The 21532-nt window shown below is 40.3% G+C and overlaps 1 protein-coding gene and 1 non-coding gene across 5 annotated transcripts in view; both read right to left on the reverse strand.

The window, feature by feature from the left end:
- Positions 1-21532, reverse strand: part of VCL (vinculin) — a 115464-nt gene that overhangs the window by 34683 nt on the left and 59249 nt on the right. For 2 of the 4 annotated variants that reach the window (XM_053586046.1, XM_053586048.1), the window contains exons 3-8: positions 20730-20880; positions 20439-20547; positions 18015-18137; positions 15392-15552; positions 5814-5907; positions 4294-4441 (exon numbers count right to left, since the gene is read on the reverse strand). In XM_053586046.1, coding sequence (XP_053442021.1) covers positions 4294-4441; positions 5814-5907; positions 15392-15552; positions 18015-18137; positions 20439-20547; positions 20730-20880 — 786 coding nt within the window. The remainder of the gene's footprint in view (positions 1-4293; positions 4442-5813; positions 5908-15391; positions 15553-18014; positions 18138-20438; positions 20548-20729; positions 20881-21532) is intronic. The other 2 variants (XM_053586050.1, XM_053586047.1) reach the window with 1 other exon arrangement.
- On the reverse strand, positions 11517-11623 carry LOC128582674 (U6 spliceosomal RNA). The gene has a single exon (XR_008379121.1). It is a non-coding gene; the product is annotated as a U6 spliceosomal RNA (small nuclear RNA).

The raw sequence follows: 21532 nt of genomic DNA on the forward strand, positions 1-21532 counted from the left end.
CATTTCAGCCATTAAAATGTTAAATAGCTGAGTATATTTAAGAAGGGTAACAGAGAGAGAGAGCTTTCCAATCTCTCATCACGAAAGGATACTCCACTGTGAAGCAGGCCCATAGCCTACTCATCACTGATCCAAGCCTTTTCTCTTTCTAGATTAATGGTTGGTCACATATAATAACTACCTCATTCTCTTCCTCATATTCATCTCCTTCTAAACACATAAAACTTTGTATTTGAGAATTGCAAGTGAAAACTGTCTACCACACTGTGAAAGGGCTACAGACAAAAGGCACAAAAAGTGAAAAACCAGAAGAGCCAAAGAGTCTTGTCAAACTGCACTGGCATTTTTCCGAATGAGAACAAAACTACTTTTTGTCCTTTCTACAAAGTTCTTGTCATGCTCATGGCAGGGGGGTTTGCTTCTCAGCAGAAGGCAAGATTCACCAAGCTCAAAAAGATCACATTTATTTGAGCTGTTTCTTCTCTTCAAGATAGAGACTCACTGTGAAACCTCTGGAACTCCCAGGGCAACAGTGCTCCATGAAGCTCTGGAAATTACACATAATACTGGATGGGCGTGTTTACATGCATCTTTTCAGGTAAAGATGAATGCTTTCAACAGATTATAAATATGATTTTGGTCTCTACAAAGGTAAAGAACCATTCCTTTAAGATCTGTATTCTTTTTTTTTTTTTCTTTTTTTTTTGTAGAGACAGAGTCTCACTTTATCGCCTTCGGTAGAGTGCCATGGCGTCACACAGCTCACAGCAACCTCCAGTTCCTGGGCTTAGGCTATTCTCTTGCCTCAGCCTCCCAAGTAGCTGGGACTACAGGCGCCTGCCACAACACCCGGCTATTTTTTTTTATTGCAGTTCAGCCAGGGCTTGGTTCGAACCCGCCACCCTCGGCATGTGGGGCCAGCACCCTACTCACTAAGCCACAGGTACCGCCCTCTTTTTTTTGTTTTTTTTTTAATTGAGACAGAATCTCACTTTATGCCCCTCTGTAGAGTACCCTGGCATCACAGCTCACAGCATCCTCAAACTCTTGGGCTCAAGTGATACTCTTGCCTCAGCCTCCCAAGTAGCTGGGACTAAGGAGCCTGCCACAACAACCAGCTATTTTTTTGTTTGTTTGTTTGTTTAGCAGGCCTGGGGCAGGTTCAAACCCACCAGTCCTGGTGCATATATCTGGCACCCTAACTACAGAGCTACGGGGCACCCAGCCAAGATCTGTATTCTTAAGTCTATTGCATTAATACTTTGAGACATGGCATAATGGTGCACAACATGCAGAGGAGTGCTTCTGAGCACCGTTTGTGTGGAGATCCTACGTATCTCAATCATCTCAAGATGTTTCAAGACAGTCTCAAAGCAAAATTGTCTGTGCTACTGTGTTCTCACACTTCAATTTTCCTAATGCCTATACCACATTATACCTCAATAAAATGAGGATCTTTAATCCTAGCACTCTGGGAGGCTGCAACTTGCTTTGTTCAAGACCAGCCTAAGCAAGAGTGAGATACCACCATCTCTACTAAAAACAGAAAAATAAGCCAGGCCTGGTGGTGTGCCCCGTAGTCTCAGCTACTGGGGAGGCTGAGGCAGGAGGACCACTTGAGCCCAGAAATTTGAGGTTGCAGTCAGCTATGATGAACCACTGTATTCTACGCCAGGCAACAGTGCTAGACTCTGTCTCAGAAAAAGGAAAAAAAAAAAAAGAGAGGTTCTTTTTCATTAACTCTATGTATGAATTCTACACAAATTTATATTATACTGTGTTTTTTTAATAGCAACTACGTATTTGAGGTTGCAGTCAGCTATGATGAACCACTGTATTCTACACCAGGCAACAGTGCTAGACTCTGTCTCAGAAAAAGGAAAAAAAAAAAAAAGAAGAGAGGTTCTTTTTCATTAACTCTACGTATGAATTCTACACAAATTTATATTATACTGTGTTTTTTTAATAGCAACTATGTATATATAGTTTATGGGTGGAGAATTTCTAAAAGTCAAGACTTAAAGGTAAAAGGAAAGTAAATTATGAAATCAAATAAATAATGACAAAATTAGTGTGAAAAGAAAACAACTTTTATTGATTGATTGATTGAGACAGGCTCTCACTTTGTTGCCCTCAGTTGACTGCCGTGGCATCACAGCTAGCAGCAACCTCAAACACTTGGGCTTAAGTGATTCTCTTGCCTCAGCCTCCCAAGTAGCTGGGACTACAGGCGCCCGCCACAAAGCCCGGCTATTTTTTTTTTTTTTTGTAGAGACAGAGTCTCACTGTACTGCCCTTGGGTAGAGTGCCATGACTTCACACAGCTCACAGCAACCTCTAACTCTTGGGCTTACGCCATTCTCTTGCTTCGGCCTCCCAAGCAGCTGGGACTTACAGGCGCCCGCCACAACACCCGGCTATTTTTTTGTTGCAGTTTGGCGGGGGCTGGGTTTGAACCCGCCACCCTCTACATACGGGGCCGGCGCCCTGCTCACTGAGCCATAGGCACCGCCAAAGCCCGGCTATTTTTTAGAGAGTTTAGTTCTTGCTCAGACTGGTCTCCAACTCCTGAGCTCAGCCAATCCACCTGCCTAAGCCTCCCAGAGTGCTAGGATTATAGGTGTGAGCCACCATACCTGGCAAGAAAACAACTTTTACATGAGGAATACAAGTCCTTTTAAATTATCAGGCTCAGAGAGAATTAAAATGAGATGACAATCATGTCCTATTCTCCACTTCGGGCTATGTATTCATCTCTTGAAATTGCTTACATTGGCTACAAGTCACTGTCCATTAACCTAACAATGCTGCACTGGACATTCTATAGCTTAGCAATGTACGGCCAATCATCAATTAATGTTATTTCTATAAACCAGTGAGAATTCTTGACAAAAAGCTTGGCTTCACCCCACTCTCTGCTCCCCCTTTTTTGCCTTTAAAAGTCTGCTTGTAACAAAGGTCAAATAGAGATCATAACCAAAGCTACTGGGGTCTGAGCCTTCTAAGCAGCTGTCCTTTCTTTGCCTCGAGTAAACTCTTTTTAATTTAATAGGATCTTGCAAAAAAAAAAAAAAAAATTGGATCTTGCTCTGTTGCCCAAGTTAGAGTGCAGTGGCATGATCATAGCTCACTGCAACCAATCTCAAACTCCTAGGCTCAAGCAATGCTCCCACCTCAGCCCCCCAAGCAGCTGGGACTACAGGTGTGCACCACAATGCCCAGCTACTCCTTCTACTTTTGGTAGACGTGGGATCTTGCTCTGACTCAGGTTGGGCCCTTCATTATGTTCACACCCAGTATTGCTTCAATTAGTCAAAACTATCAGAGAATGAAGTGTTTACGGGTGTGTGCCAGCATGCTCAGCTAATTTTTTTTGTTTTTTGTAGAGAAAGTATCTCACTATATTGTCTAGGCTGGTTTCGAATTTCTAGCTTCAAGTGATCCTCCTACCTTGGTCTCCCAAAGTGCTAGGTTTACAGGCCTAAGCCACTGCATCCAGCCTCAAGTAAACACTTTGAATCACATTTTGTGCTTCACTCTCTTCCTTTTAGGTTGACAACACAAACACACACAAAAACTCCCAGAAATTACCAATTTAGAGGATAACCTATATAATTGATTTTTAAAATGACGTGTGAAGGCTCGGTGCCTGTAGATCAGTAGCTAGGGTGCTGGCCACATACACGGGGGCTTACGGGTTTGAACGGCCCAGGCCTGCCAAACAACAATGACAATTACAACAACAAACAAAAATAGCCGGGAGTTGTGGCAGTGCCTATGGTCCCAGCTACTTGGGAAACTGAGGCAAGAGAATCGCTTAAGTCCAAGAGTTGGAGGTTGCTGCGAGCTGCAATGGCACAGCACTCTACCAACGGTGACATAATGAGACTTTGTCTAAATAAGTAAATAAATAAATATATAAATAAAATGACATGTGAAACAATCCCAATGTTTCATTCTGTTTCTTTATTTATTCTTCATAAAACAATCTACTCAAGCAAGGATTGGACCCTTACTTTTCATAAGCCTATGGCTAGAAACTAAAAAAATAGATTCATATTTTAATTTCAATTACAGAATAAGTTGCAACTTTATTATTAGGTATTTATAAATTTCAAAAGTTCATTCATCAAAAGGAAAGTTCACCTCAACCTCAAAAGAATTAACAGACTATATCTGTGTTTACCTATTAGCTCAAGATACCCAGTAAAATCAGCAGATTCTTGCTTTCTGAAACATCCTGTTTGGAAAGAGTTTCTCCACTATTGCTCCGTTAGGGTGGGGGGACCTTACCTGGCACGGAGGTCAGCCACTTGATCAGTCATCTGCCCCAGCATTTTGCAGGTTCCTAGAATCTCCCTGCGTTCTTTACCTGCACAGAGTTCACCAACTTTTCCAGCTTCGTCTAAGATCTGTCTGATGGCCTGCTCACCAACATCCCCTAAAATAGAGATATTCAATATCTATATTGTTGACACATTAATTATTTAGAGAAGATCCTTTACAAGTCATTTCATTCAAGAAGGAATGGATGATTTTAAACAATAAGACAAGTGAATAGAAGACAATATATCTGATAGCTAACAGCCAGCAGTGCCCTTACAACCACAGGGTGAGGTTTCAACCACAGATGATGCTTACAACGATGCTTACAACCATTATCTATTTGGAGATACTAAGTAGCTTGTGGTAAGAATATTGATGATGAAAATAGGATCTAACTATTTAATAATACTTAGCACCTCCAACCTCCATTAGGCTTTTTACATTCATTCAAATATTAATCTAAAACAGAATAAATATTAGATTAGAAAATCCATAAAGCCTAGCTCAATAATCTATTTGGGTCTTATATAGTCAACTTTTTTCAATTCTTATTGGCATCACCATTTAATCTTCTTAATTGCTTTGTTGACGTAAATGGAAGTCTGCTCAATGAGAACTAGAAGAAGAGCTTTTTTTTTTTTTTTGTAGAGACAGAGTCTCACCTTATTGCCCTTGGTAGAGTGCCATGGTGTCACACAGCTCACAGCAACCTCCAACTCCAGGGCTCAGGCGATTCTCCTGCCTCAGCCTCCCGAGTAGCTGGGACCACAGGCGCCCACCACAACACCCGGCTATTTTTTTGTTGCAGTTTGGCCAGGGCCGGGTTTGAACCCGCCACCCTCGGCATATGGGTCCAGAGCCCTACCCGCTGAGCCACAGGCGCCGCCCTAGAAGAAGAGCTTTTATTCAAGATAATTACCTTTGTGATTTAGGGAAGGGGTAAACCTTTTACAAAGAATGCCCATTCATCTTGTTTTATTCCTTCATGATGAGAGCTGATATAGTCTATGCTCTTCATTTGTCTTTGTTTTTAAGACAGAGTCTTGTTCTGTCACCCCAGGTAGAGTGCAAGGGCATCATCATAGGTCACTATAAACTCAAACTCCTGGGCTCAAGTGATCCTCCTGCTGCAGCCCCCCAAGTAGCTGGGTCTGCAGGTATTCACCACAATGCCCAGCTACTCTTTCTATTTTTCGTAGACATGGGATCTTGCTCTGGCTCAGGCTGGGCCCATCATTCTTTTTCAGGCCCAGTATTGCTTCAATTAGTCAAAACTATCAGAGAATGAAGTGTCCCTAAAATGTTATGGTAGTTATCTCAGGATTATAAGATCATGGAAGCATTCTTTCCCTCCCTTTCTTTCTTTCCTTCCTTCCTTCCTCCCTCCCTCCCTGCCTCCCTCCCTCTCTCCCTCCCTCCTTTTCATCCTTCCATTAGCTTGTTTTGAGCTTAAGGTATCTGTCAGAAAAGCAGAGTTAGAGAGTTACCTGGGGAGGCATTGGGATCACGGAGCCATCCTTTGGCCTGGTTTAGTTTGGAGTCTATGGAGGCCAGTGCTCTCTTCATGGCTTCAGTGTCCTTTTGAAGAGAAATCCTATAATTATTTTCTTTGAAAAAGCTGAGGTACCACAGTAAGACAGAGAATAAGTTATTGCGTTAACATACAGTAGCTAAAGTAGTCAGTCCTCCAACAGCCTTTAGATATTGTCACCACACCACAATTCTTATTTTTGTACAAATGCAGCATCTTGCATGCAAATTTTCAGTTAATTCTACTCTGTTTCCTGGGGTCCCTACTGCCAAGACTGTAAAACTGCCCAAACCAGAAGGTGTTTAATGTCTTCGGCAGGAAAAAGCCCTGCTGTCACATACCTCATTACCAGCCTTTCCACCAGTCAACATTCATCTACTGCAGCCTTGCCAAAGCCCTCCCCAGTTCAGGGAAGCTTCATTAGTATGTGGTGCAACAAAAATCACAGTCCTTTTACATCTTGTTTTGCAATATACACAGTAGATGATATTTCACTATATTTAATTAATCTGAAAAACTTGGAATTACTGGTTGAGAAAAACTAAAAATGTTAATCTAGCAATTTAAGTTTAATTTTTCAAATAAACCACTATATGTAATATAATAAAAAAGTATTTTTCTGGCCTTCCCTACTTCTCCTTATCCTTAGATCTCTTACTATCCCTACCAGGAAGAAGAGACAGGAGAACATAAAAGTGTCTCAATTCATTGTTTACAAACCAGGATTTAATACATTTTTTAAAAGACAAAAAACTGCAGAGAAGAGTTATAACAAATACTCATGCTCTAAATTGACAGACTGGCCATCTCTTAAGCCATCTATTTTATATCTTAAAAGACTGTCTACCTCCTTTATACTGGAAGGAACTAACTCTTACAGAGTTAATCCTACAATGTACAGTTAACTTCTTTTTTTTTTTTTACATTTTTTGGCCAGGGCTGGGTGTGAACCCGCCACCTCCGGCATATGGGGCTGGCGCCCTACTACTTTGAGCCACAGGCGCTGCCCTACAGTTAACTCCTAAAATTCTATACAATGTCCTAGACCCTAACTTCCTTCAGTTCCCAATCCTGCAAAACTGGGGTCTTGAAGGTGTGATATCCCCACTTTTCCACACGGGGGCACCAAGAGCCTCCCTCACTTCCAATTTAACAAGACCCAGCCCTAGCTAGCACTGGCAGCGTTCACAGTTAGACATAAGGTCACCTGCCTGACACTGGCTTTTCCAAAGTACCTATTCAAATGATAGGACTCCTTCTTATCTTCCCCCATCTAAACAGATACAGATAATTTTCCTGCTGTAACCGCGGCTCCATAAGCTTCTAAGTAGCAAATTCTCAGCCACAACAACAAAAAAGAAATACTGAAAAATGAAAATACTGTATTATCAAGTTTTAAGTAATTATGATAGCTATTAATAAAAGGCAAAGTTATAAGAAGATCTATTTCAAAATCCACTTACAATTAGCTCAAGTAGATAAACGGCATTTTTAAAGTGCTTTGATTTTCAAATGGTTTAAATACCTGCTTCCCTCTTCTACCATGTTTTACATTAATTTGTACAGCAAACCTTGCCTTCAAAAGTAGAGCAAAGGTCAACTTTAGCTTAATTCTAAATGAGCAAGGCTCAAATCAATATCTTTTTAAAAGAGTTTTAGAGGCAACACTCCTAACCTCCGAGTGGATAGTTTTCAGGATCTAAAACAAATAGGGTACAGCACAAGTTGTCTAGGTACAAAATTTTTTTTTAAAGAGCAAATATGTTAACTCTTATTAAGGAAGTATATATCCCCCCATCCTGTGAACCTCCTTTCTCCTCTGTACCCCCATCCTGTGAACCCTCTTTTTCTCTGCCCCTCTGTGCTCTCAACCCCAACCTGTGAACCCCTTCTCCTCTGCCTCTCTGTGAGAATTATGTCACCCTAGAGAATTATGTCAATGTAAAAACACTTAATTTAAAGCCTGTTAATAACCATTTTCATAACACAGTTCTTTGTTTTCTTTTTTTTTTTTAGAGACAGAGTCTCACTTTGTCACCCTCAGTAGAGTTTTGTAGTGTCACAGTTCACAGCAACCTCCAGCTCTTGGGCTTAGGCAATTCTCTTGGCTCAGCCTCCTGAGTAGCTGTGACTACAGGTGCCCACCACAACGCCTGGCTATTTTTTGTTGCAAGTTTGGTTTGAACCCACCACCATGGGTATATGGGGCTGGCGCCCTACCGACTAAGCCATAGGCGCCGCCCCAAAAAACAGTTTTACTTCCAATAAGAAACTCAATAGATACTTATTGCATTTCAAAAATCTAATCGAAAGGGAAACAAAGGTCAGAAATTTTTGTCTACTCTAGCATTAAAGGCTACCAGTTAGGAAACTAACTTTAATTATATGCATTTAATTAAATATGTATTTCTTGCAAGTTAGGTTCTGTTTTTGCCTCTTTTCTCCTCATTGCGTTATTGAATCTCAGATTTAAATGTAATTTAATATTACAAATTAAGATACAAGGATTCACTCCTAGAAACTTAATTAGAGCTCTGGTTTGTTAACTCCAAACCTCATTATTTTATATCAAATAAAACTCAAGAATTTTTTTCTTTTATTAAAGAAAATTGCCATATTCTACCAACCTTCAGCAAATCTCTGCCTTGTCAATTTTTTTTTTTTTTTTTTTTTTGAGACAGAGCCTCAAGCTGTCACCCTGGGTAGAGTGCCATGGCATTACAGCTCACAGCAACCTCCAACTCCTGGGCTCCAGTGATTCTCCTGCTTCTGCTTCCCGAGTAGCTGGGACTACAGGCGCCTGCCACAACGCCCAGCTATTTTTGGCTATAGCCGTCATTGTTATGTGGTAGTCCCGGGCTGGATTTGAACCCGTTAGCTCAGGTGTACATGGCTGGCGCCTTAGCCACTTGAGCCACAGGCGCCGAGCTTGCCTTGTCAATTTTGACTTAGGGTACTACAGAGAAAATAAGCTCTAGAAATCAAATTCATAATCCTCAAATTCCCCCAAATGTTTTGTACTATGGAACTAATTTTGCTCTATTCAGCATCCTTAAAAATCGTATCTTTTTTTTTTCCCTAATAAAGCTCACATGGCCCTGCACTGCAAGGAAAGAATCTGATTCTCAGGAAGTGAATAATTTACTCCCGAGTGACAGATGTAACCACATTGAGAAGTTAAAATTAAGAGATGCTTGTTACCTCCTAAAAGGAATTAATGACTGATTTAGAGTGAAGCTACATTTTAAAACTAGGAATTTCAATTAGTTACTTAAGTTTTTAATAGCATGAATTTTAGACAATTTCAGAGATTTAAACGGTAACTGAAAAGGCGGTCTTAAATACTTTCTGGAACACAGCAGAATTGAAATATATTTCAAAGTCATAACTATTTAAAACAAAATATCTATGGGTACAAGTCTTTTGGTCTCCTAAGAATCTCAGATCTATTTCTTTTGAAGGGCAGTATTCATGAGAGAATCGACAGAATTCTGTCAAAGCAACATAAGAAGTACACAAACATCAGATGTAATATAAACAAGTCCGCTGGAAAACCAGGACTACAAGTCAATTTGAAGATATATTTATAAAGGGCGGAAATAACCATAACCCTACAGTTAACCATACTATGTGCCACAAAGTATGTTGCTAAACCTTGCCATCTAAATCTGTAAGTACCCACAATACAATCTGGGTATGAAATGGAGGAGAAAAAACTGTGCCTTCATTTGAGTACTCTTCTTCATAAAAACTCAAATTTGGGAAAGAGAAAAGTCTCCATCAACCTTTTACCTGTTGGGTTTTCTTTTATTATTATTATTGTTGGGGAATCATGGAGGGCACAAAGAGCCAGGTTACACTGCTTGCATTTGCTAAAGTTCCTCTAATAATAGTGTCCCACCCAAAAGAAAAAGGTATGTCACACACTGTGACCCGCACCCTCTACCTGTTGGGGTTTCATTATTTTTTTTTAAGAGTGAGTCTAGGCTCGGCGCCTGTAGCTCAGCGGGTAGGGCGCCAGCCTCATACACCAGAGATGGTGGGTTTGAATCCAGACGAGGCCTGCCAAACAACAATGACAACTACAACCAAAAAATCGCTGGGCGTTGTGGTGGGCGCCTGTGGTCCCAGCTACTTGGGAGGCTGAAGCAAGAGAATTTCTTAAGACCAAGAGTTTGAGGCTGCTGTGAGTTGTGACACCACGGCACTCTACCGAGGGCAACATAGTGAGACTCTGTCTCAAAAAAAAAAAAAAGAGTGAGAATAAAAGGATGAGATCTAGTCATGCAGCTCTGGGGACAGTTGGCAGGGATCTCTGGTTCCCTCCCTCTATAGTCCTTTTTACCACAAAACTCATATGAGTTCAAGTTTTAACTGAAAAAAAAAAAACACAGGGCCTTTCCCAGAAACTGAAACACTCCTAAAATTTAATATAGATTTAGGCCTCAAGAACACCTGTGAATAATAATGAGCTCCTCCAATGAATAATCAAAAGTAATTGCAGTGAGAACACTGAAGTCCAGCAATCTCGGACTCTTGAAAATTTTAAATATGGAAAATAAAGACCCCTCTCCATTGCTGCCCAACATACTTCCTTCCACTAACACAACCTTTCCCACTCCATCCCGTTTCTGACTACACTTTCACCCTCAAAGCAATGTTTTAAACAGAGATGTTTCTAGAAAAAATCGATTGGGCAGTAGAACAAAATCTTACAAAGTACATTTAAACAAGGAGAGAAAATTATATAGTCCTGCTAGGTACAGTGGCTCAAGTGTGTAATCCTAGCACTTTGAGAGGCTGAGGTGGGAGGATTGCTTGAGGCCAGGAGTTTGAGACCAGACTGAATGAGGTGAGAACTTGTCTCTACAAAAAAAAAACAAAACAGAAAATGTAGCCAGGTATAGTGGCATAAGCCTGTCGGCCCAGCTACTTGAGAGGCTGAGGCAGGAGAATTGTTTGAGCCTAGAAGTTAGAGGTTGCTGTGGACTATGATGATGCCACTGCACTCTAGCCCAGACAACAGAGTATAATCCTGTCTCTCCCCCTAGCCTCCCCAGTCCCTCATCCCTGTCAAAAAGTTATCTAGTCCTGAGACTTCAGGCAAATTACCTTCTCTCTATTTCTAAGAATATCTTCCCAGCTCTAAAAATCTGGGTGCTACCCAAGAATGGACAATCAGATCTGCAACCAAAAGAACTTAGATCAGAAAAGGAATGTCAATTTCTTTAACATTTGAGGATTTTCCTCTTTATTGGGGGTTGGTGGTGGAAGGGGTAAAGTAATGCCTAAACTATTTATCTCAAACTCCTAGTGATAAATCATTCTACTAGTGCCAAAATGAAACACTATAACGCTTACTCATGAAAAGCTCACATATAACCTTATTTGAAAAAAAAATAAAAAATCAGCCCTTAAATCCCAATGGTCTGCAGTAAGGGCTAGTATTATACAAACTGTATATTCTAACCAATGTTTCCTTCCTTCTGTGCAAGACATCTGAGTCAGTCACCGCCAGCTTGGGACCACAGTGGGAGGAGACTCACTACAGGAACTAATTCTGAACACTAATTTCTAATGACTCAGGTACAAAGCCACAAGAGTACCTATACAGGGTCCAAAAAAATCTTAGCAGTGAAATGTTTTTTTTTTGTTTTTTTTAAATATGGAACGCTTCACGAATTTGCGTGTCATCCTTGCGCAGGGGCCATGCTAATCTTCTCTGTATCGTTCCAATTTTAGTATATGTGCTGCCGAAGCGAGCACAGCAGTGAAATGTTTTTAATTTCCTTTCTCTTCCACTTAATTCTCAGCATGCATCAAAATACAAGTAATATAAATACCAAAAAAAAAGTGTAGAGCACTAAATTTACAAAGGGTAGAATTATGCTTAACTCAAATTATTTTGATTCATACTATATTCCAAGGAAAAATGCTAACGATTTTTAATGATCACTGATTTTAAAAAGTGTCAATTTTTACTTTCAAAATAAATGAATTGTTTAAAGTCAAAGATACTTTTTGAACTTGTAAATCTGCAATTTGAATGTAGCTATAAAAGGTAAAATAATTAGCTATTGCATTGCCTCTTTAAAATCTTAACTGATTAGGCAAGACGCACTTTTACCAAGAATTTTTTTCCATTTACTTTCTTCCCCCACTTTTCTAGCGGAACCATCACTTTCCAGAAGAATACTGCACCAGTGGGGAAGCATGAAACAAGTATGGTAAGACAAAGTTAATTATTTATTGGTAGGGGCAAGCAGAGGTGAAGACACTAGGCATTCAACAAAATGGGAACCTGGTAGTCACAGGCAGACACAAGGTCCGATTAAGTCACTGCTTACAGCTGAGCAGTGAAGGATGCAAAATGCTTTAAAACTGAAAAATAGCCAAAATTCTTATTACCAATTTCCATTTTCAGAATCAAATATTTTTCCTGAATATTTTTGTAACTAATAAAAACGACTCTTGAGAGTGAGGAGAGGTAGGGTGGATGGGAATGGGATTGGGAGGAAGACCTGTTATATACATCTTTTTATAGCATTTTGCTATTGGAACCAGGTAAATACATAACAAAAGCAAAACTAAGTTTATACATCTTTTTATAGCATTTTGCTATTGGAACCAGGTAAATACATAACAAAAGCAAAACTAAGTTAAAAAAATGAACATCCTTTGTTTATGCTGATGTCATTATGTACTTGAGTTTGTTTAAGCTAAACAAATGTATTTTACTTTCTTTTATTTGAGTGTTACAGCATCCTAACACACTAATTTCTTCCCAGAGGAGCATAAGACTGGAATATCTACAAGAATGCACACTGTGAGGACCAGGTCTATTTCCTTGTATACCCCTCTCCCTAACTGCCTAATCCTAGTCCTGAAAATCTCAATTGACCGCATTTTTAAAATAAAAGCAGCTCTTATTTTTCTCTCTTTCCTTTTTTTTTTTTTTGAGACAGAGTCTTATTTTGTCACCCTTGGTAGAGTACTGTGGCATCATAGCTCACAGCAACCTCAAACTCTTGGGCTTAAGTGATCCTCTTGCCTCAGCATCCCGAGTAGCTGGGATTACAGGAACCCACCACAACGCCCAGCTTATTTTTTTTTTTTTAGAAACAGAGTCTCACTTTATCACCCTTGGGAGAGTGCCATATCATCACAGCTCACAGCAACCTCCAACTCCTGGGTTTAGGTGATTCTCTTGCCTCAGCCTCCCCAGTAGCTGGGACTACAGGTGCCTGCCACAAGGCCCGGCATTTTTTTGTTGTTGTTGTTGCAGTTTGGCCAGGGCTGGGTTTGAACCCACCACCATCGGTATATGGGGCTAGCGCCCTGCTCACTGAGCCACAGGCGCTGCCCTGCCCAGCTTATTTTTAGAGACAGGGTACTCAGGCTGGTCTCAAACTCCTGAATTTAGGCAATCCACATGCCTCAGCCTTCCAGAGTACTAGGATTACAGGCGTGAGCCACCATGCCCAGCCTAAAGAAGAAGCTCTTGATAGCATGTACACAAAACAAAGCTCAGTAACATTTATTCACTAAAAGATAGAAGACTTTTCCCTTCTGAAAATAGAAAAACATAAAGTTTAAATGCCTATTCCTCCTTATTACTTTCTCATCTGCTAGAAGCAAAGGAAAGAGAATAGGAAAGAGATTACATTAGGGGGGCATGAGGTCATGGAGAGCTATGACTGATTCACAGTTTAGATAACAGAACATGCAGTAAGCCAGGGACTGAAGTTAGGAAAATCTTTAGATACACTTTACTTCTTTTTATCCTTTTGATTTTGAAGGGTAGGATTATTCTGGAGGACAGGTACCTTATCTAAGCTCTCTAGCTCATCCAGTTTCATTATGGCTTGAAGCCTCATTGTTGCATCTCCAAAAGCAAAATTTCAGAACCTGCAAAGAAGACTGGTGAAGGAGGTAAATACGGAGACAACATCAGCTGGCAGTCTCCCTTCCCAAGAGTAGGGTCCACAGGTAGGTCTGGGGTCACCTAGCTATGTGTGAAAACTGTCTCTCAAATGAAATCAGTGAGAAAGACAAGACCAAAAAAGATCTCGGGAGCATGCTCAAAGAGATGAAAACACCTATCAAATACAAAAAGCTTGACAGCCCATGGTAATGTCTTTCCTTTAGCTTTCCCCAGAGAAGTTGCTCAATATGAGGCAGACTCAAACAAACTGTCCAGCAGAGCCCAGGGTCCCATATTAAATCACATTCTGACGCATATTTGAGGACAGTGTTACACACCAGCACACAGAGTAAGGCATGGCACACAGCACGAGAAAACCTCACAGACATGCTTTTTTTGTCTTTTTAAGCAAAAATGAAACTAGATGGCAAGAGAGAGCTTACCTTCTAAACGTGAGAAAAAGAATAAAACAAACAAGAGAACAAAAAAAGATGCATAAAGAAGTCATAACAGGAAAGCGAAAGTTGTCAAGTATGAAAAAGCAAAATTGAATAAAATATCGAGGACTTATAATGATTTTACCATTATAGATTTAAAATATATTCTTAGAACCCATTTAACTATGAGAAAATGGCTCTCATAGTTAAGATCAGCTGAAACATTTATTCTCCATATAGTTAATTTAGCTTTCTGGTAACTTTAGGCACCAGCTTTTACCTTTCCTTACAGATGTCCTGGAGGACAAACACAGCTCTACTGAGCATCCAACGGGAGCCAAAGTACCAAATGCCCCGGTTAGTCTGCTACCTGTATGATGTTGGCCCTGGTGACAACATTTATGTCATATGTGGGAAAGCTAGATTCTGTAGACAGTGTATTCCCCCACTGCCTGTATTTTGGTACAAGGAAAGCCTAAACCCAAGTATCTCTGTTCCCCCAGACCTGCAGTCTTTGTTCACCGGGAGAAGCAGACGAAACCCGCAGTGACACACAACCACTGCTGACAGGCTTAGGTGGAATCTGCCTGCCTCTCTGGAGCCCCAGAAGAGGTTGTGGACAAAGGTTGAAGGGGCTCTTCAAACTAACTGACAAATGTGCAAAGTAATATTTTAATTAAACTTCCTTTAAGGAAAATGGAAAGATCCAGGGACACATATGGAAGTGCCAAGAGTTTCTTCTGTAGCTTTCTCTGGCTCAAATACTACTTTCCCATAATGTTCAGAATTACAGGCATATTCTGTTATCTTACTTGGTCACTTGGCAACAATCACCCTCATAAAAGCCAGAGGTCCCACCCTAGAGGACATACATACCACAGTTCCTCCACAGCACAACCAAGGAGGCTCTAGCTCGAAAGAAAAGCTACACGTCTCAGCCTTCAACCAATGTCCACCCCATACGCCTATTTATTTGTTCTACTCTAGAACAAAATTAATTTGCAAAGGCAGTAAATAACCAATGAAACTAAAATGAGGAAGAAATTACTTTCAAAATATGTAAGTACTTTTATGCTACAGTCAACAAAAAAGAATGTGAGATAAGTGATAATCAAAATCCTCTTGGGGAGAGGAGTTCAGGATTTTGCTTATTTCTCCTCTAATAACACTTACCTTGCTGGCCCAGGCATCTTCATCCCAAGAAGTGAGTTGTAATACACGAATGATCTCATTAATTTCGGCACTCATTTTTTCTACAGTAAAATTGCGATTTTTCAAAGCTTCTTCTATTCCTTGGTTTTTTGAGTTTTTAGTTGTAACAAAAATCTTCATAGCTGTAAAAATAAACAAAAGATCAGAAACTAAGTTTAGAATTTAATCTAGCTGTATAACAACATTCACACAAGACATTCTACATTTTGAACATGCGTTGGGCTTTTTAAGGGGTTAAAAAAAATATACAAAACAGGCCAGGCTTATGCCTGTAATCCTAATATTCTGGAAGGCTGAGGCAGGAGGATCACTTGAGCTCAGGAGTTTGAGACCAGCCTGAACAAGAGTGAGAACCCCATCTCTACTAAAATTAGAAAAAATTAGCCAGGCATTGTGGAGGTACCTATAGTCACAGCGACTTGGGAGGCTGAGGCAAGAAGATCACTTGCTGTGAGCTAGGCTGATGCCACGGCACTCTAGCCTGGGCAACAGAGTGAGACCTTGTCCCCACCCCACCCCCAACAAAGATATATATATATATATATATATATCATGCATACACAAAACAAATACTATAAGTCTGCCAATAAAATTCCAGTATTAACAAACTTCATTTAAAAAAAAGAACTCAAAATATAAAACATCACCACAACATGATGAGGAAACTAATTAATATGCATATATTGATGACCTATAATCACAAAATATCTAATATCCTTCTAAGTCAGTTATCATCCTAGCCTTCACACCAGTTCCATCCACTACCAATCTAATGGCACAAGATGAAAATCATCAGTAAAACCATGAATGCTGCTGCCCCTAATCTCAGCAGAAGATGTAAAAATGTCAAGTTTATCATCCAGGATTTCTCTCCGCATGTAGCAGGAACTTACTAACCCCCAAAAGTAAAGAAAAAAAATAAGAATAATAATACAGAATACAAAGAAAATACCTTCCCAAAAAATTATTAAAATTTTATAAACAAAGATGATTAAAGATGTTTTTGAGTTACCCAGACTAGAAAGAAACACTCTTCCCAACAACCTTCTGCCCCAGAGAACAGCTGGCCTCAAAATATATTTCCCATAGAGATTATAAGATTCTATTTACAAATTTTTGTTTTCTAGTTCTAAACTCTTATGTATGCTATCTTAGTTAAGAAGCCAGTTTTGCCAGGAAGGTAGCTCACAACTATAACCATAGCACTCTGGGAGGCTGAGGAAGGTAGATTCCTTGAGCTCAGGAGTTTAAGACCAGCCAGAACAAGAGCTGAAGATTATAAGATTCTATTTACAAATTTTTTTTTTCTAGTTCTGAATTTCTACACTCATTATTTCCTTTTTTAGCCACTATCTAACACACCAAAGCAGGTAGCTGGGAATCACAGTGACATGAACCATAAGATTTTAAAAATAAAACTGCCTTTTTTCTTTCTTTTTTTCTTGAGACAGAGTCTCACTTTGTCACCCTTGGTAGAGTGCCATGGTATGTTAGCTCACAACAACATCAAACTCTTGGGCTCAAATAACTCTTGCTTCAGCCTTCTGAGTAGCTGGGACTACAGGCACGGGTCACAATGCCCAGCTATTTTTTAGAGATGGGGTCTCACTCTTGTGCAAGCTGGTCTCAAACTCCTGAGCTCAAGGAATCCATCTGCCTCAGCCTCCCAGAGTGCCAGGGTTATAGGCGTGAGCTACCACACCCAGCAAAACTGCCTTCTTAACTAAGATAACGCGTGACACCAATAAGTGCAATTCCCTTTTGCTACCTGAGAGAGCACCCACCATGTTTGCTTTCTGGGCTCTGCTCAATGGGAAGGTAGTCCTGGCTAGGGACTAAAGAACTAATCTATTCATAATGTAGAAAAAAGTTAAATATCTTATAGAAAAAATCATGTTACTGAAATTTTTGATAAGGGATCTGAGTTCATTTCTTTATCATACTGTGCCCTCTAAAATCCATTCTATCTCCTAATTCTAGATCCTATAACACAAATAGAGGTGTAAAAAAGTTAGTATTCCAGGCTCAACACCTGTGGCTCAAGCGGCTGAGGCGCCAGCCACATACACCTGAGCTGGCAGGTTCAAATCCAGCCAGGGTCCGCCAAACAACAGTGATGGCTGCAACCAAAAAAATAGCCAGGCATTGCGGCAGGCACCTGTAGTCCCAGCTACTTGGGAGGCAGAGGCAGGAGAATCACTTGAGCCCAGGAATTGGAGGTTGTTGTGAGCTGTGATGCCACAGCACTCTACCCAGGGTGACAGCTTGAGGCTGTCTCAAAAAAGAAAAAGTTAATATTCCAGACGATAGTTGCTAGAGATTCTATCTCCCAGGTTATAGGTTTAAAAGAAGAGAACGAGGCCATAGAAGGGCAATTTCAAACAACGAGTAGAAGGACAGCATTCAAGAAGATGAAGACTAGTTCTCAGCCCATCAGTTGCAGCCATACTGTAATACCTGGTAGGTGGGGGTCTCATTATTCCCTAGGCTGAAGGACAGGCAGTGAAGCAGCACAAGTAAGTGAACCCCAGAGTTTAGAACTTGCCGACAGCTTTTCCCCCTCTAAAGTGCAGGCAGAAAATACCTGAAATGAGAACTGGCAGCAACTCTTTCACAGTGTTCATGGAGTTCACCAACATGACTCGGTGCTCCTGGTGCGTCAGCTCCTGCTGTCTCTCATCGATCATCTTGGCCATCTTGGTCATTCCTGTGGCACGAGGAAGAAACGGTGCAGGGTGAATAGTGAAATAACTCCTGTTCTGGCTTTCTCAGCCTAAATCCACTATGAAATACTACAAAAGTCCAAACTGATTGCCTACTTCTACAGCAGGCTGATTCCAAAACGTCAGACGCTTTCAAACACTCTTATCACTACAACAACAGACACCATCACTGAACTCTAGCATTTACGAAATTTTATCTTATAAATGAAATTTATTACATATAAATGGTAAATGTGATATAATTTTCATGTTTGACATAAATACATTCACAGAAAATGTGAAATGAATAAATATACATACATTTGTAAAATATAATAAATTCACAAGTGGGAGATAAATATTTTGTCAGGCCACTATGCACAGAGGTTGCACTGTGGCTGCTGTGCTGTTATGTAAACATGAATCTCTCCTGAGCCTATTACTGAATGTAATGGCTGGGAAAAGTTCTAAGAATGTCAACGATGTGTTTTGTTTTCATCTTTATATTTTTCTGAACTTTCCAGTTTGTCCAAAATAAACATGCACTACTTTTATAATTAGATACAAATAGAAATATAAAAATAATTATAGTGATGACAATGTTTGAAATCATCTGGTGTTTTGGAATCAGCCTACTAGCATTTCTTGTTTATTTTGGTTATTATTCAAGGGTGCTATGTGATTCTCTAAAGCTTTGATTTTCAAATTGCTCCTAGGATTTCTTAAGTTGTCTTATAGACCATTAAGACCAAAGGAAAGCAAAAAGGTAGGGCGGTCCCTGCTACTCCCAGAGAAGCTCCATTTTGTCTTTTATATTGTGGGATTCTGCATAAGATTCCATTTGGAGAAATAAAATCTTTTGCCAATGCTATGAGAAAGTTTAAAGAGGACTGCTCTAAAGCCATCAAAGAAAGCTATTCAATGATGGCTCAGAGAAATTCTTTTCTTTTTTTTTTTTTTCTTTTGAGACAGAGTCTCAAGCTGTCACCCTGGGTAGAGTACTATGGTGTCACAGCTCACAGCAACCTCAAACTCTTGGGCTTAAGCGATTCTCTTGCCTCAGCCTCCCAAGTAGCCGGGACTACAGGCACCCGCCACAACGACTGGCTATTTTTTTCTTTTTCTTTTTCTTTTTTTTTTTTTTGGTATACAGTTGTCATTGTTGTTTTAGCTGGCCCGGCCAGGTTCGAACCTACCAACCTCAGTGTATGTGGCCAAGTGCCCTACCCACTGAGTTATAGGCACAGCCCAACTCAGAGAAATTCTTTACTGCCATAATTTTACAGAACAACTCCAGCTACACTGGAACTTCATGAAAATACTGTTAATTAAAAATCAAAGGCTGGGCGCATGTCTCATGCCTATAATCCTAGCACTCTGGGAAGCCAAAGTCAGTAGATTGCCTGAGCTCATCAGTTTGAGACCAGCCACAGCCAGAGCAAGACATCCTCTCTAAAAACATAGCCAGGTGTTGTGGCAGGCACCTGTAATCCCATCTGAGGCAAAAGAATCACTGGAGCCCAAGAGTTCGAGGTTGCTATGAGCTGTGACGCCATGGCACTCTACCAAGGGCAACAAAGTGAGATTCTATCTCAAAAAAAAAAAAAAAAATCAACATTTCTCATAAAACAAAAGCATTTTATAAGATGGTAAACATCAAGTTCAACAAACTAAACATCAAATGTATCTTGTCATTGGTCTCATTCATACTTTAAGGACCTTCGAGAGTTCATGTTATATGTCTAACATCAAAAGTTGGTTTCTGTGTTTTGAATACTCAATACTCAGGTGCCTAAACAATCATTTCAAAATGAGATTTGACCACATTAGCTCTTCTGTCCTTCTAGGTCTGATTATATTATGTAGCCTTGGACTAGGGCATGAATCCATAATAGTAGGCAGGCTAATTAGCAAGCTAAGAGGTCATAAAGAACTCCAGGCCAGCTGGCAAACAGTGAAGGAGAGCTGTGTAATGTGGAATGGAGAGGTCAGGATTCAGGGTGGCCTTGAGCATTACATAATAGAAAAGTATTTTCTACATTTTCCAGCAACATTTGCCATATCTGGTTTAATTCACTAGATAGGGTCAAGATTTATAGAAAGCAGATTCATTTCAGAGTCAATGACCTCTCCTCAGTTACAGCACAGTGTCAGCTCCATCAACACAGTATAGACACCTGAAAGCCCAGTGCATCATCATCATCCTACTTCTGCAAAATGTGGGGGGAGGCTACCGCACCCTTTCCTCCTGATCCAACAACCACGATCCACAAAAAATCTTAGTATAAAAGTAGAATATGACTAACCTGGCCCGAGATTCTTTGTGTAAGTGACCAAATCTTCCATTGTCTCCACCACCTCTGCCACCGTAAGATATTCCAAAATTCCTTTGCAAACTCTAATAATTTTACGAACCTGAAAATGTATTTCAGAGTATTCAGTCAAGTGAGTAGACAATAAGTAGAAAACATGGTAATGTAAATGTGTAGCTACTCAATATTTTCTCATCCTAAACAATTGTCAATCTTCATTATTATCATTAAGACTAGGCTTTTTGGGGTGGGGGGAGAGGTCTTCATGGGCCTCATATTGCATACCTCAGCCTCGTCAAAGGTAAGGAGCAGGTCTGATGTGCCAGAGAGAATACCCCTTGACCCATCTATCAGATAATCTCGAGCAGGCACTGAGTAAGGGTCCGACTGAAGCATCTGGGCTGCCTGGACAAGCTTGGTGCAAGCATTCTCAACCCTGTGTACAGGAACATAGGTTAACTGACTGGTAGGAGCAAGCAGAAGAATATCCTATGCAAATACAAAGAATGTATATGTATGCAAATTGACTTTTTTCCCCCTACATGGAAAATAGCCAAGACCAATTGACAGGAAGACCCAAGTTTTTAGATTTAAGAATTTATAGTTGGGTGACGCCTGTGGCTCAGTGAGTAGGGCACCGGCCCCATATACCGAGGATGGCGGATTCAAACCCAGCCCAGGCCAAACTGCAACAAAAAAATAGCCGGGCGTTGTGGCGGGCACCTGTAGTCCCAGCTGCTTGGGAGGCTGAAGCAAGAGAATCGCGTAAGCCCAAAAGCTGGGGGTTGCTGAGTCCTGTGACATCATGGCACTCTACTGAGGGCAGTAAAGTGAGACTCTGTCTCCACAAAAAAAAAAAAGAATTTATAGTTAAGGGAAGCTCATTCATTCATTCAGTGCACAAAACCCTTGTTCTTCTCCTGCCAACAAATAATAATGAGAAAATGTTTGGGGCCTTTTACTTAAGATCGCTGTATCTCTGCAATACCTTTGTTTCTTTATTCCTCCCCATCCTATCCATATGGCTATTAAAAGACAATGCACAAAATCCTAAAATCTTTGACAGCATTTTCAGTTTTAACATCTGG

This window comes from Nycticebus coucang, chromosome 3 (assembly GCF_027406575.1).
Source record: "Nycticebus coucang isolate mNycCou1 chromosome 3, mNycCou1.pri, whole genome shotgun sequence".
Taxonomy (NCBI): domain Eukaryota; kingdom Metazoa; phylum Chordata; class Mammalia; order Primates; family Lorisidae; genus Nycticebus; species Nycticebus coucang.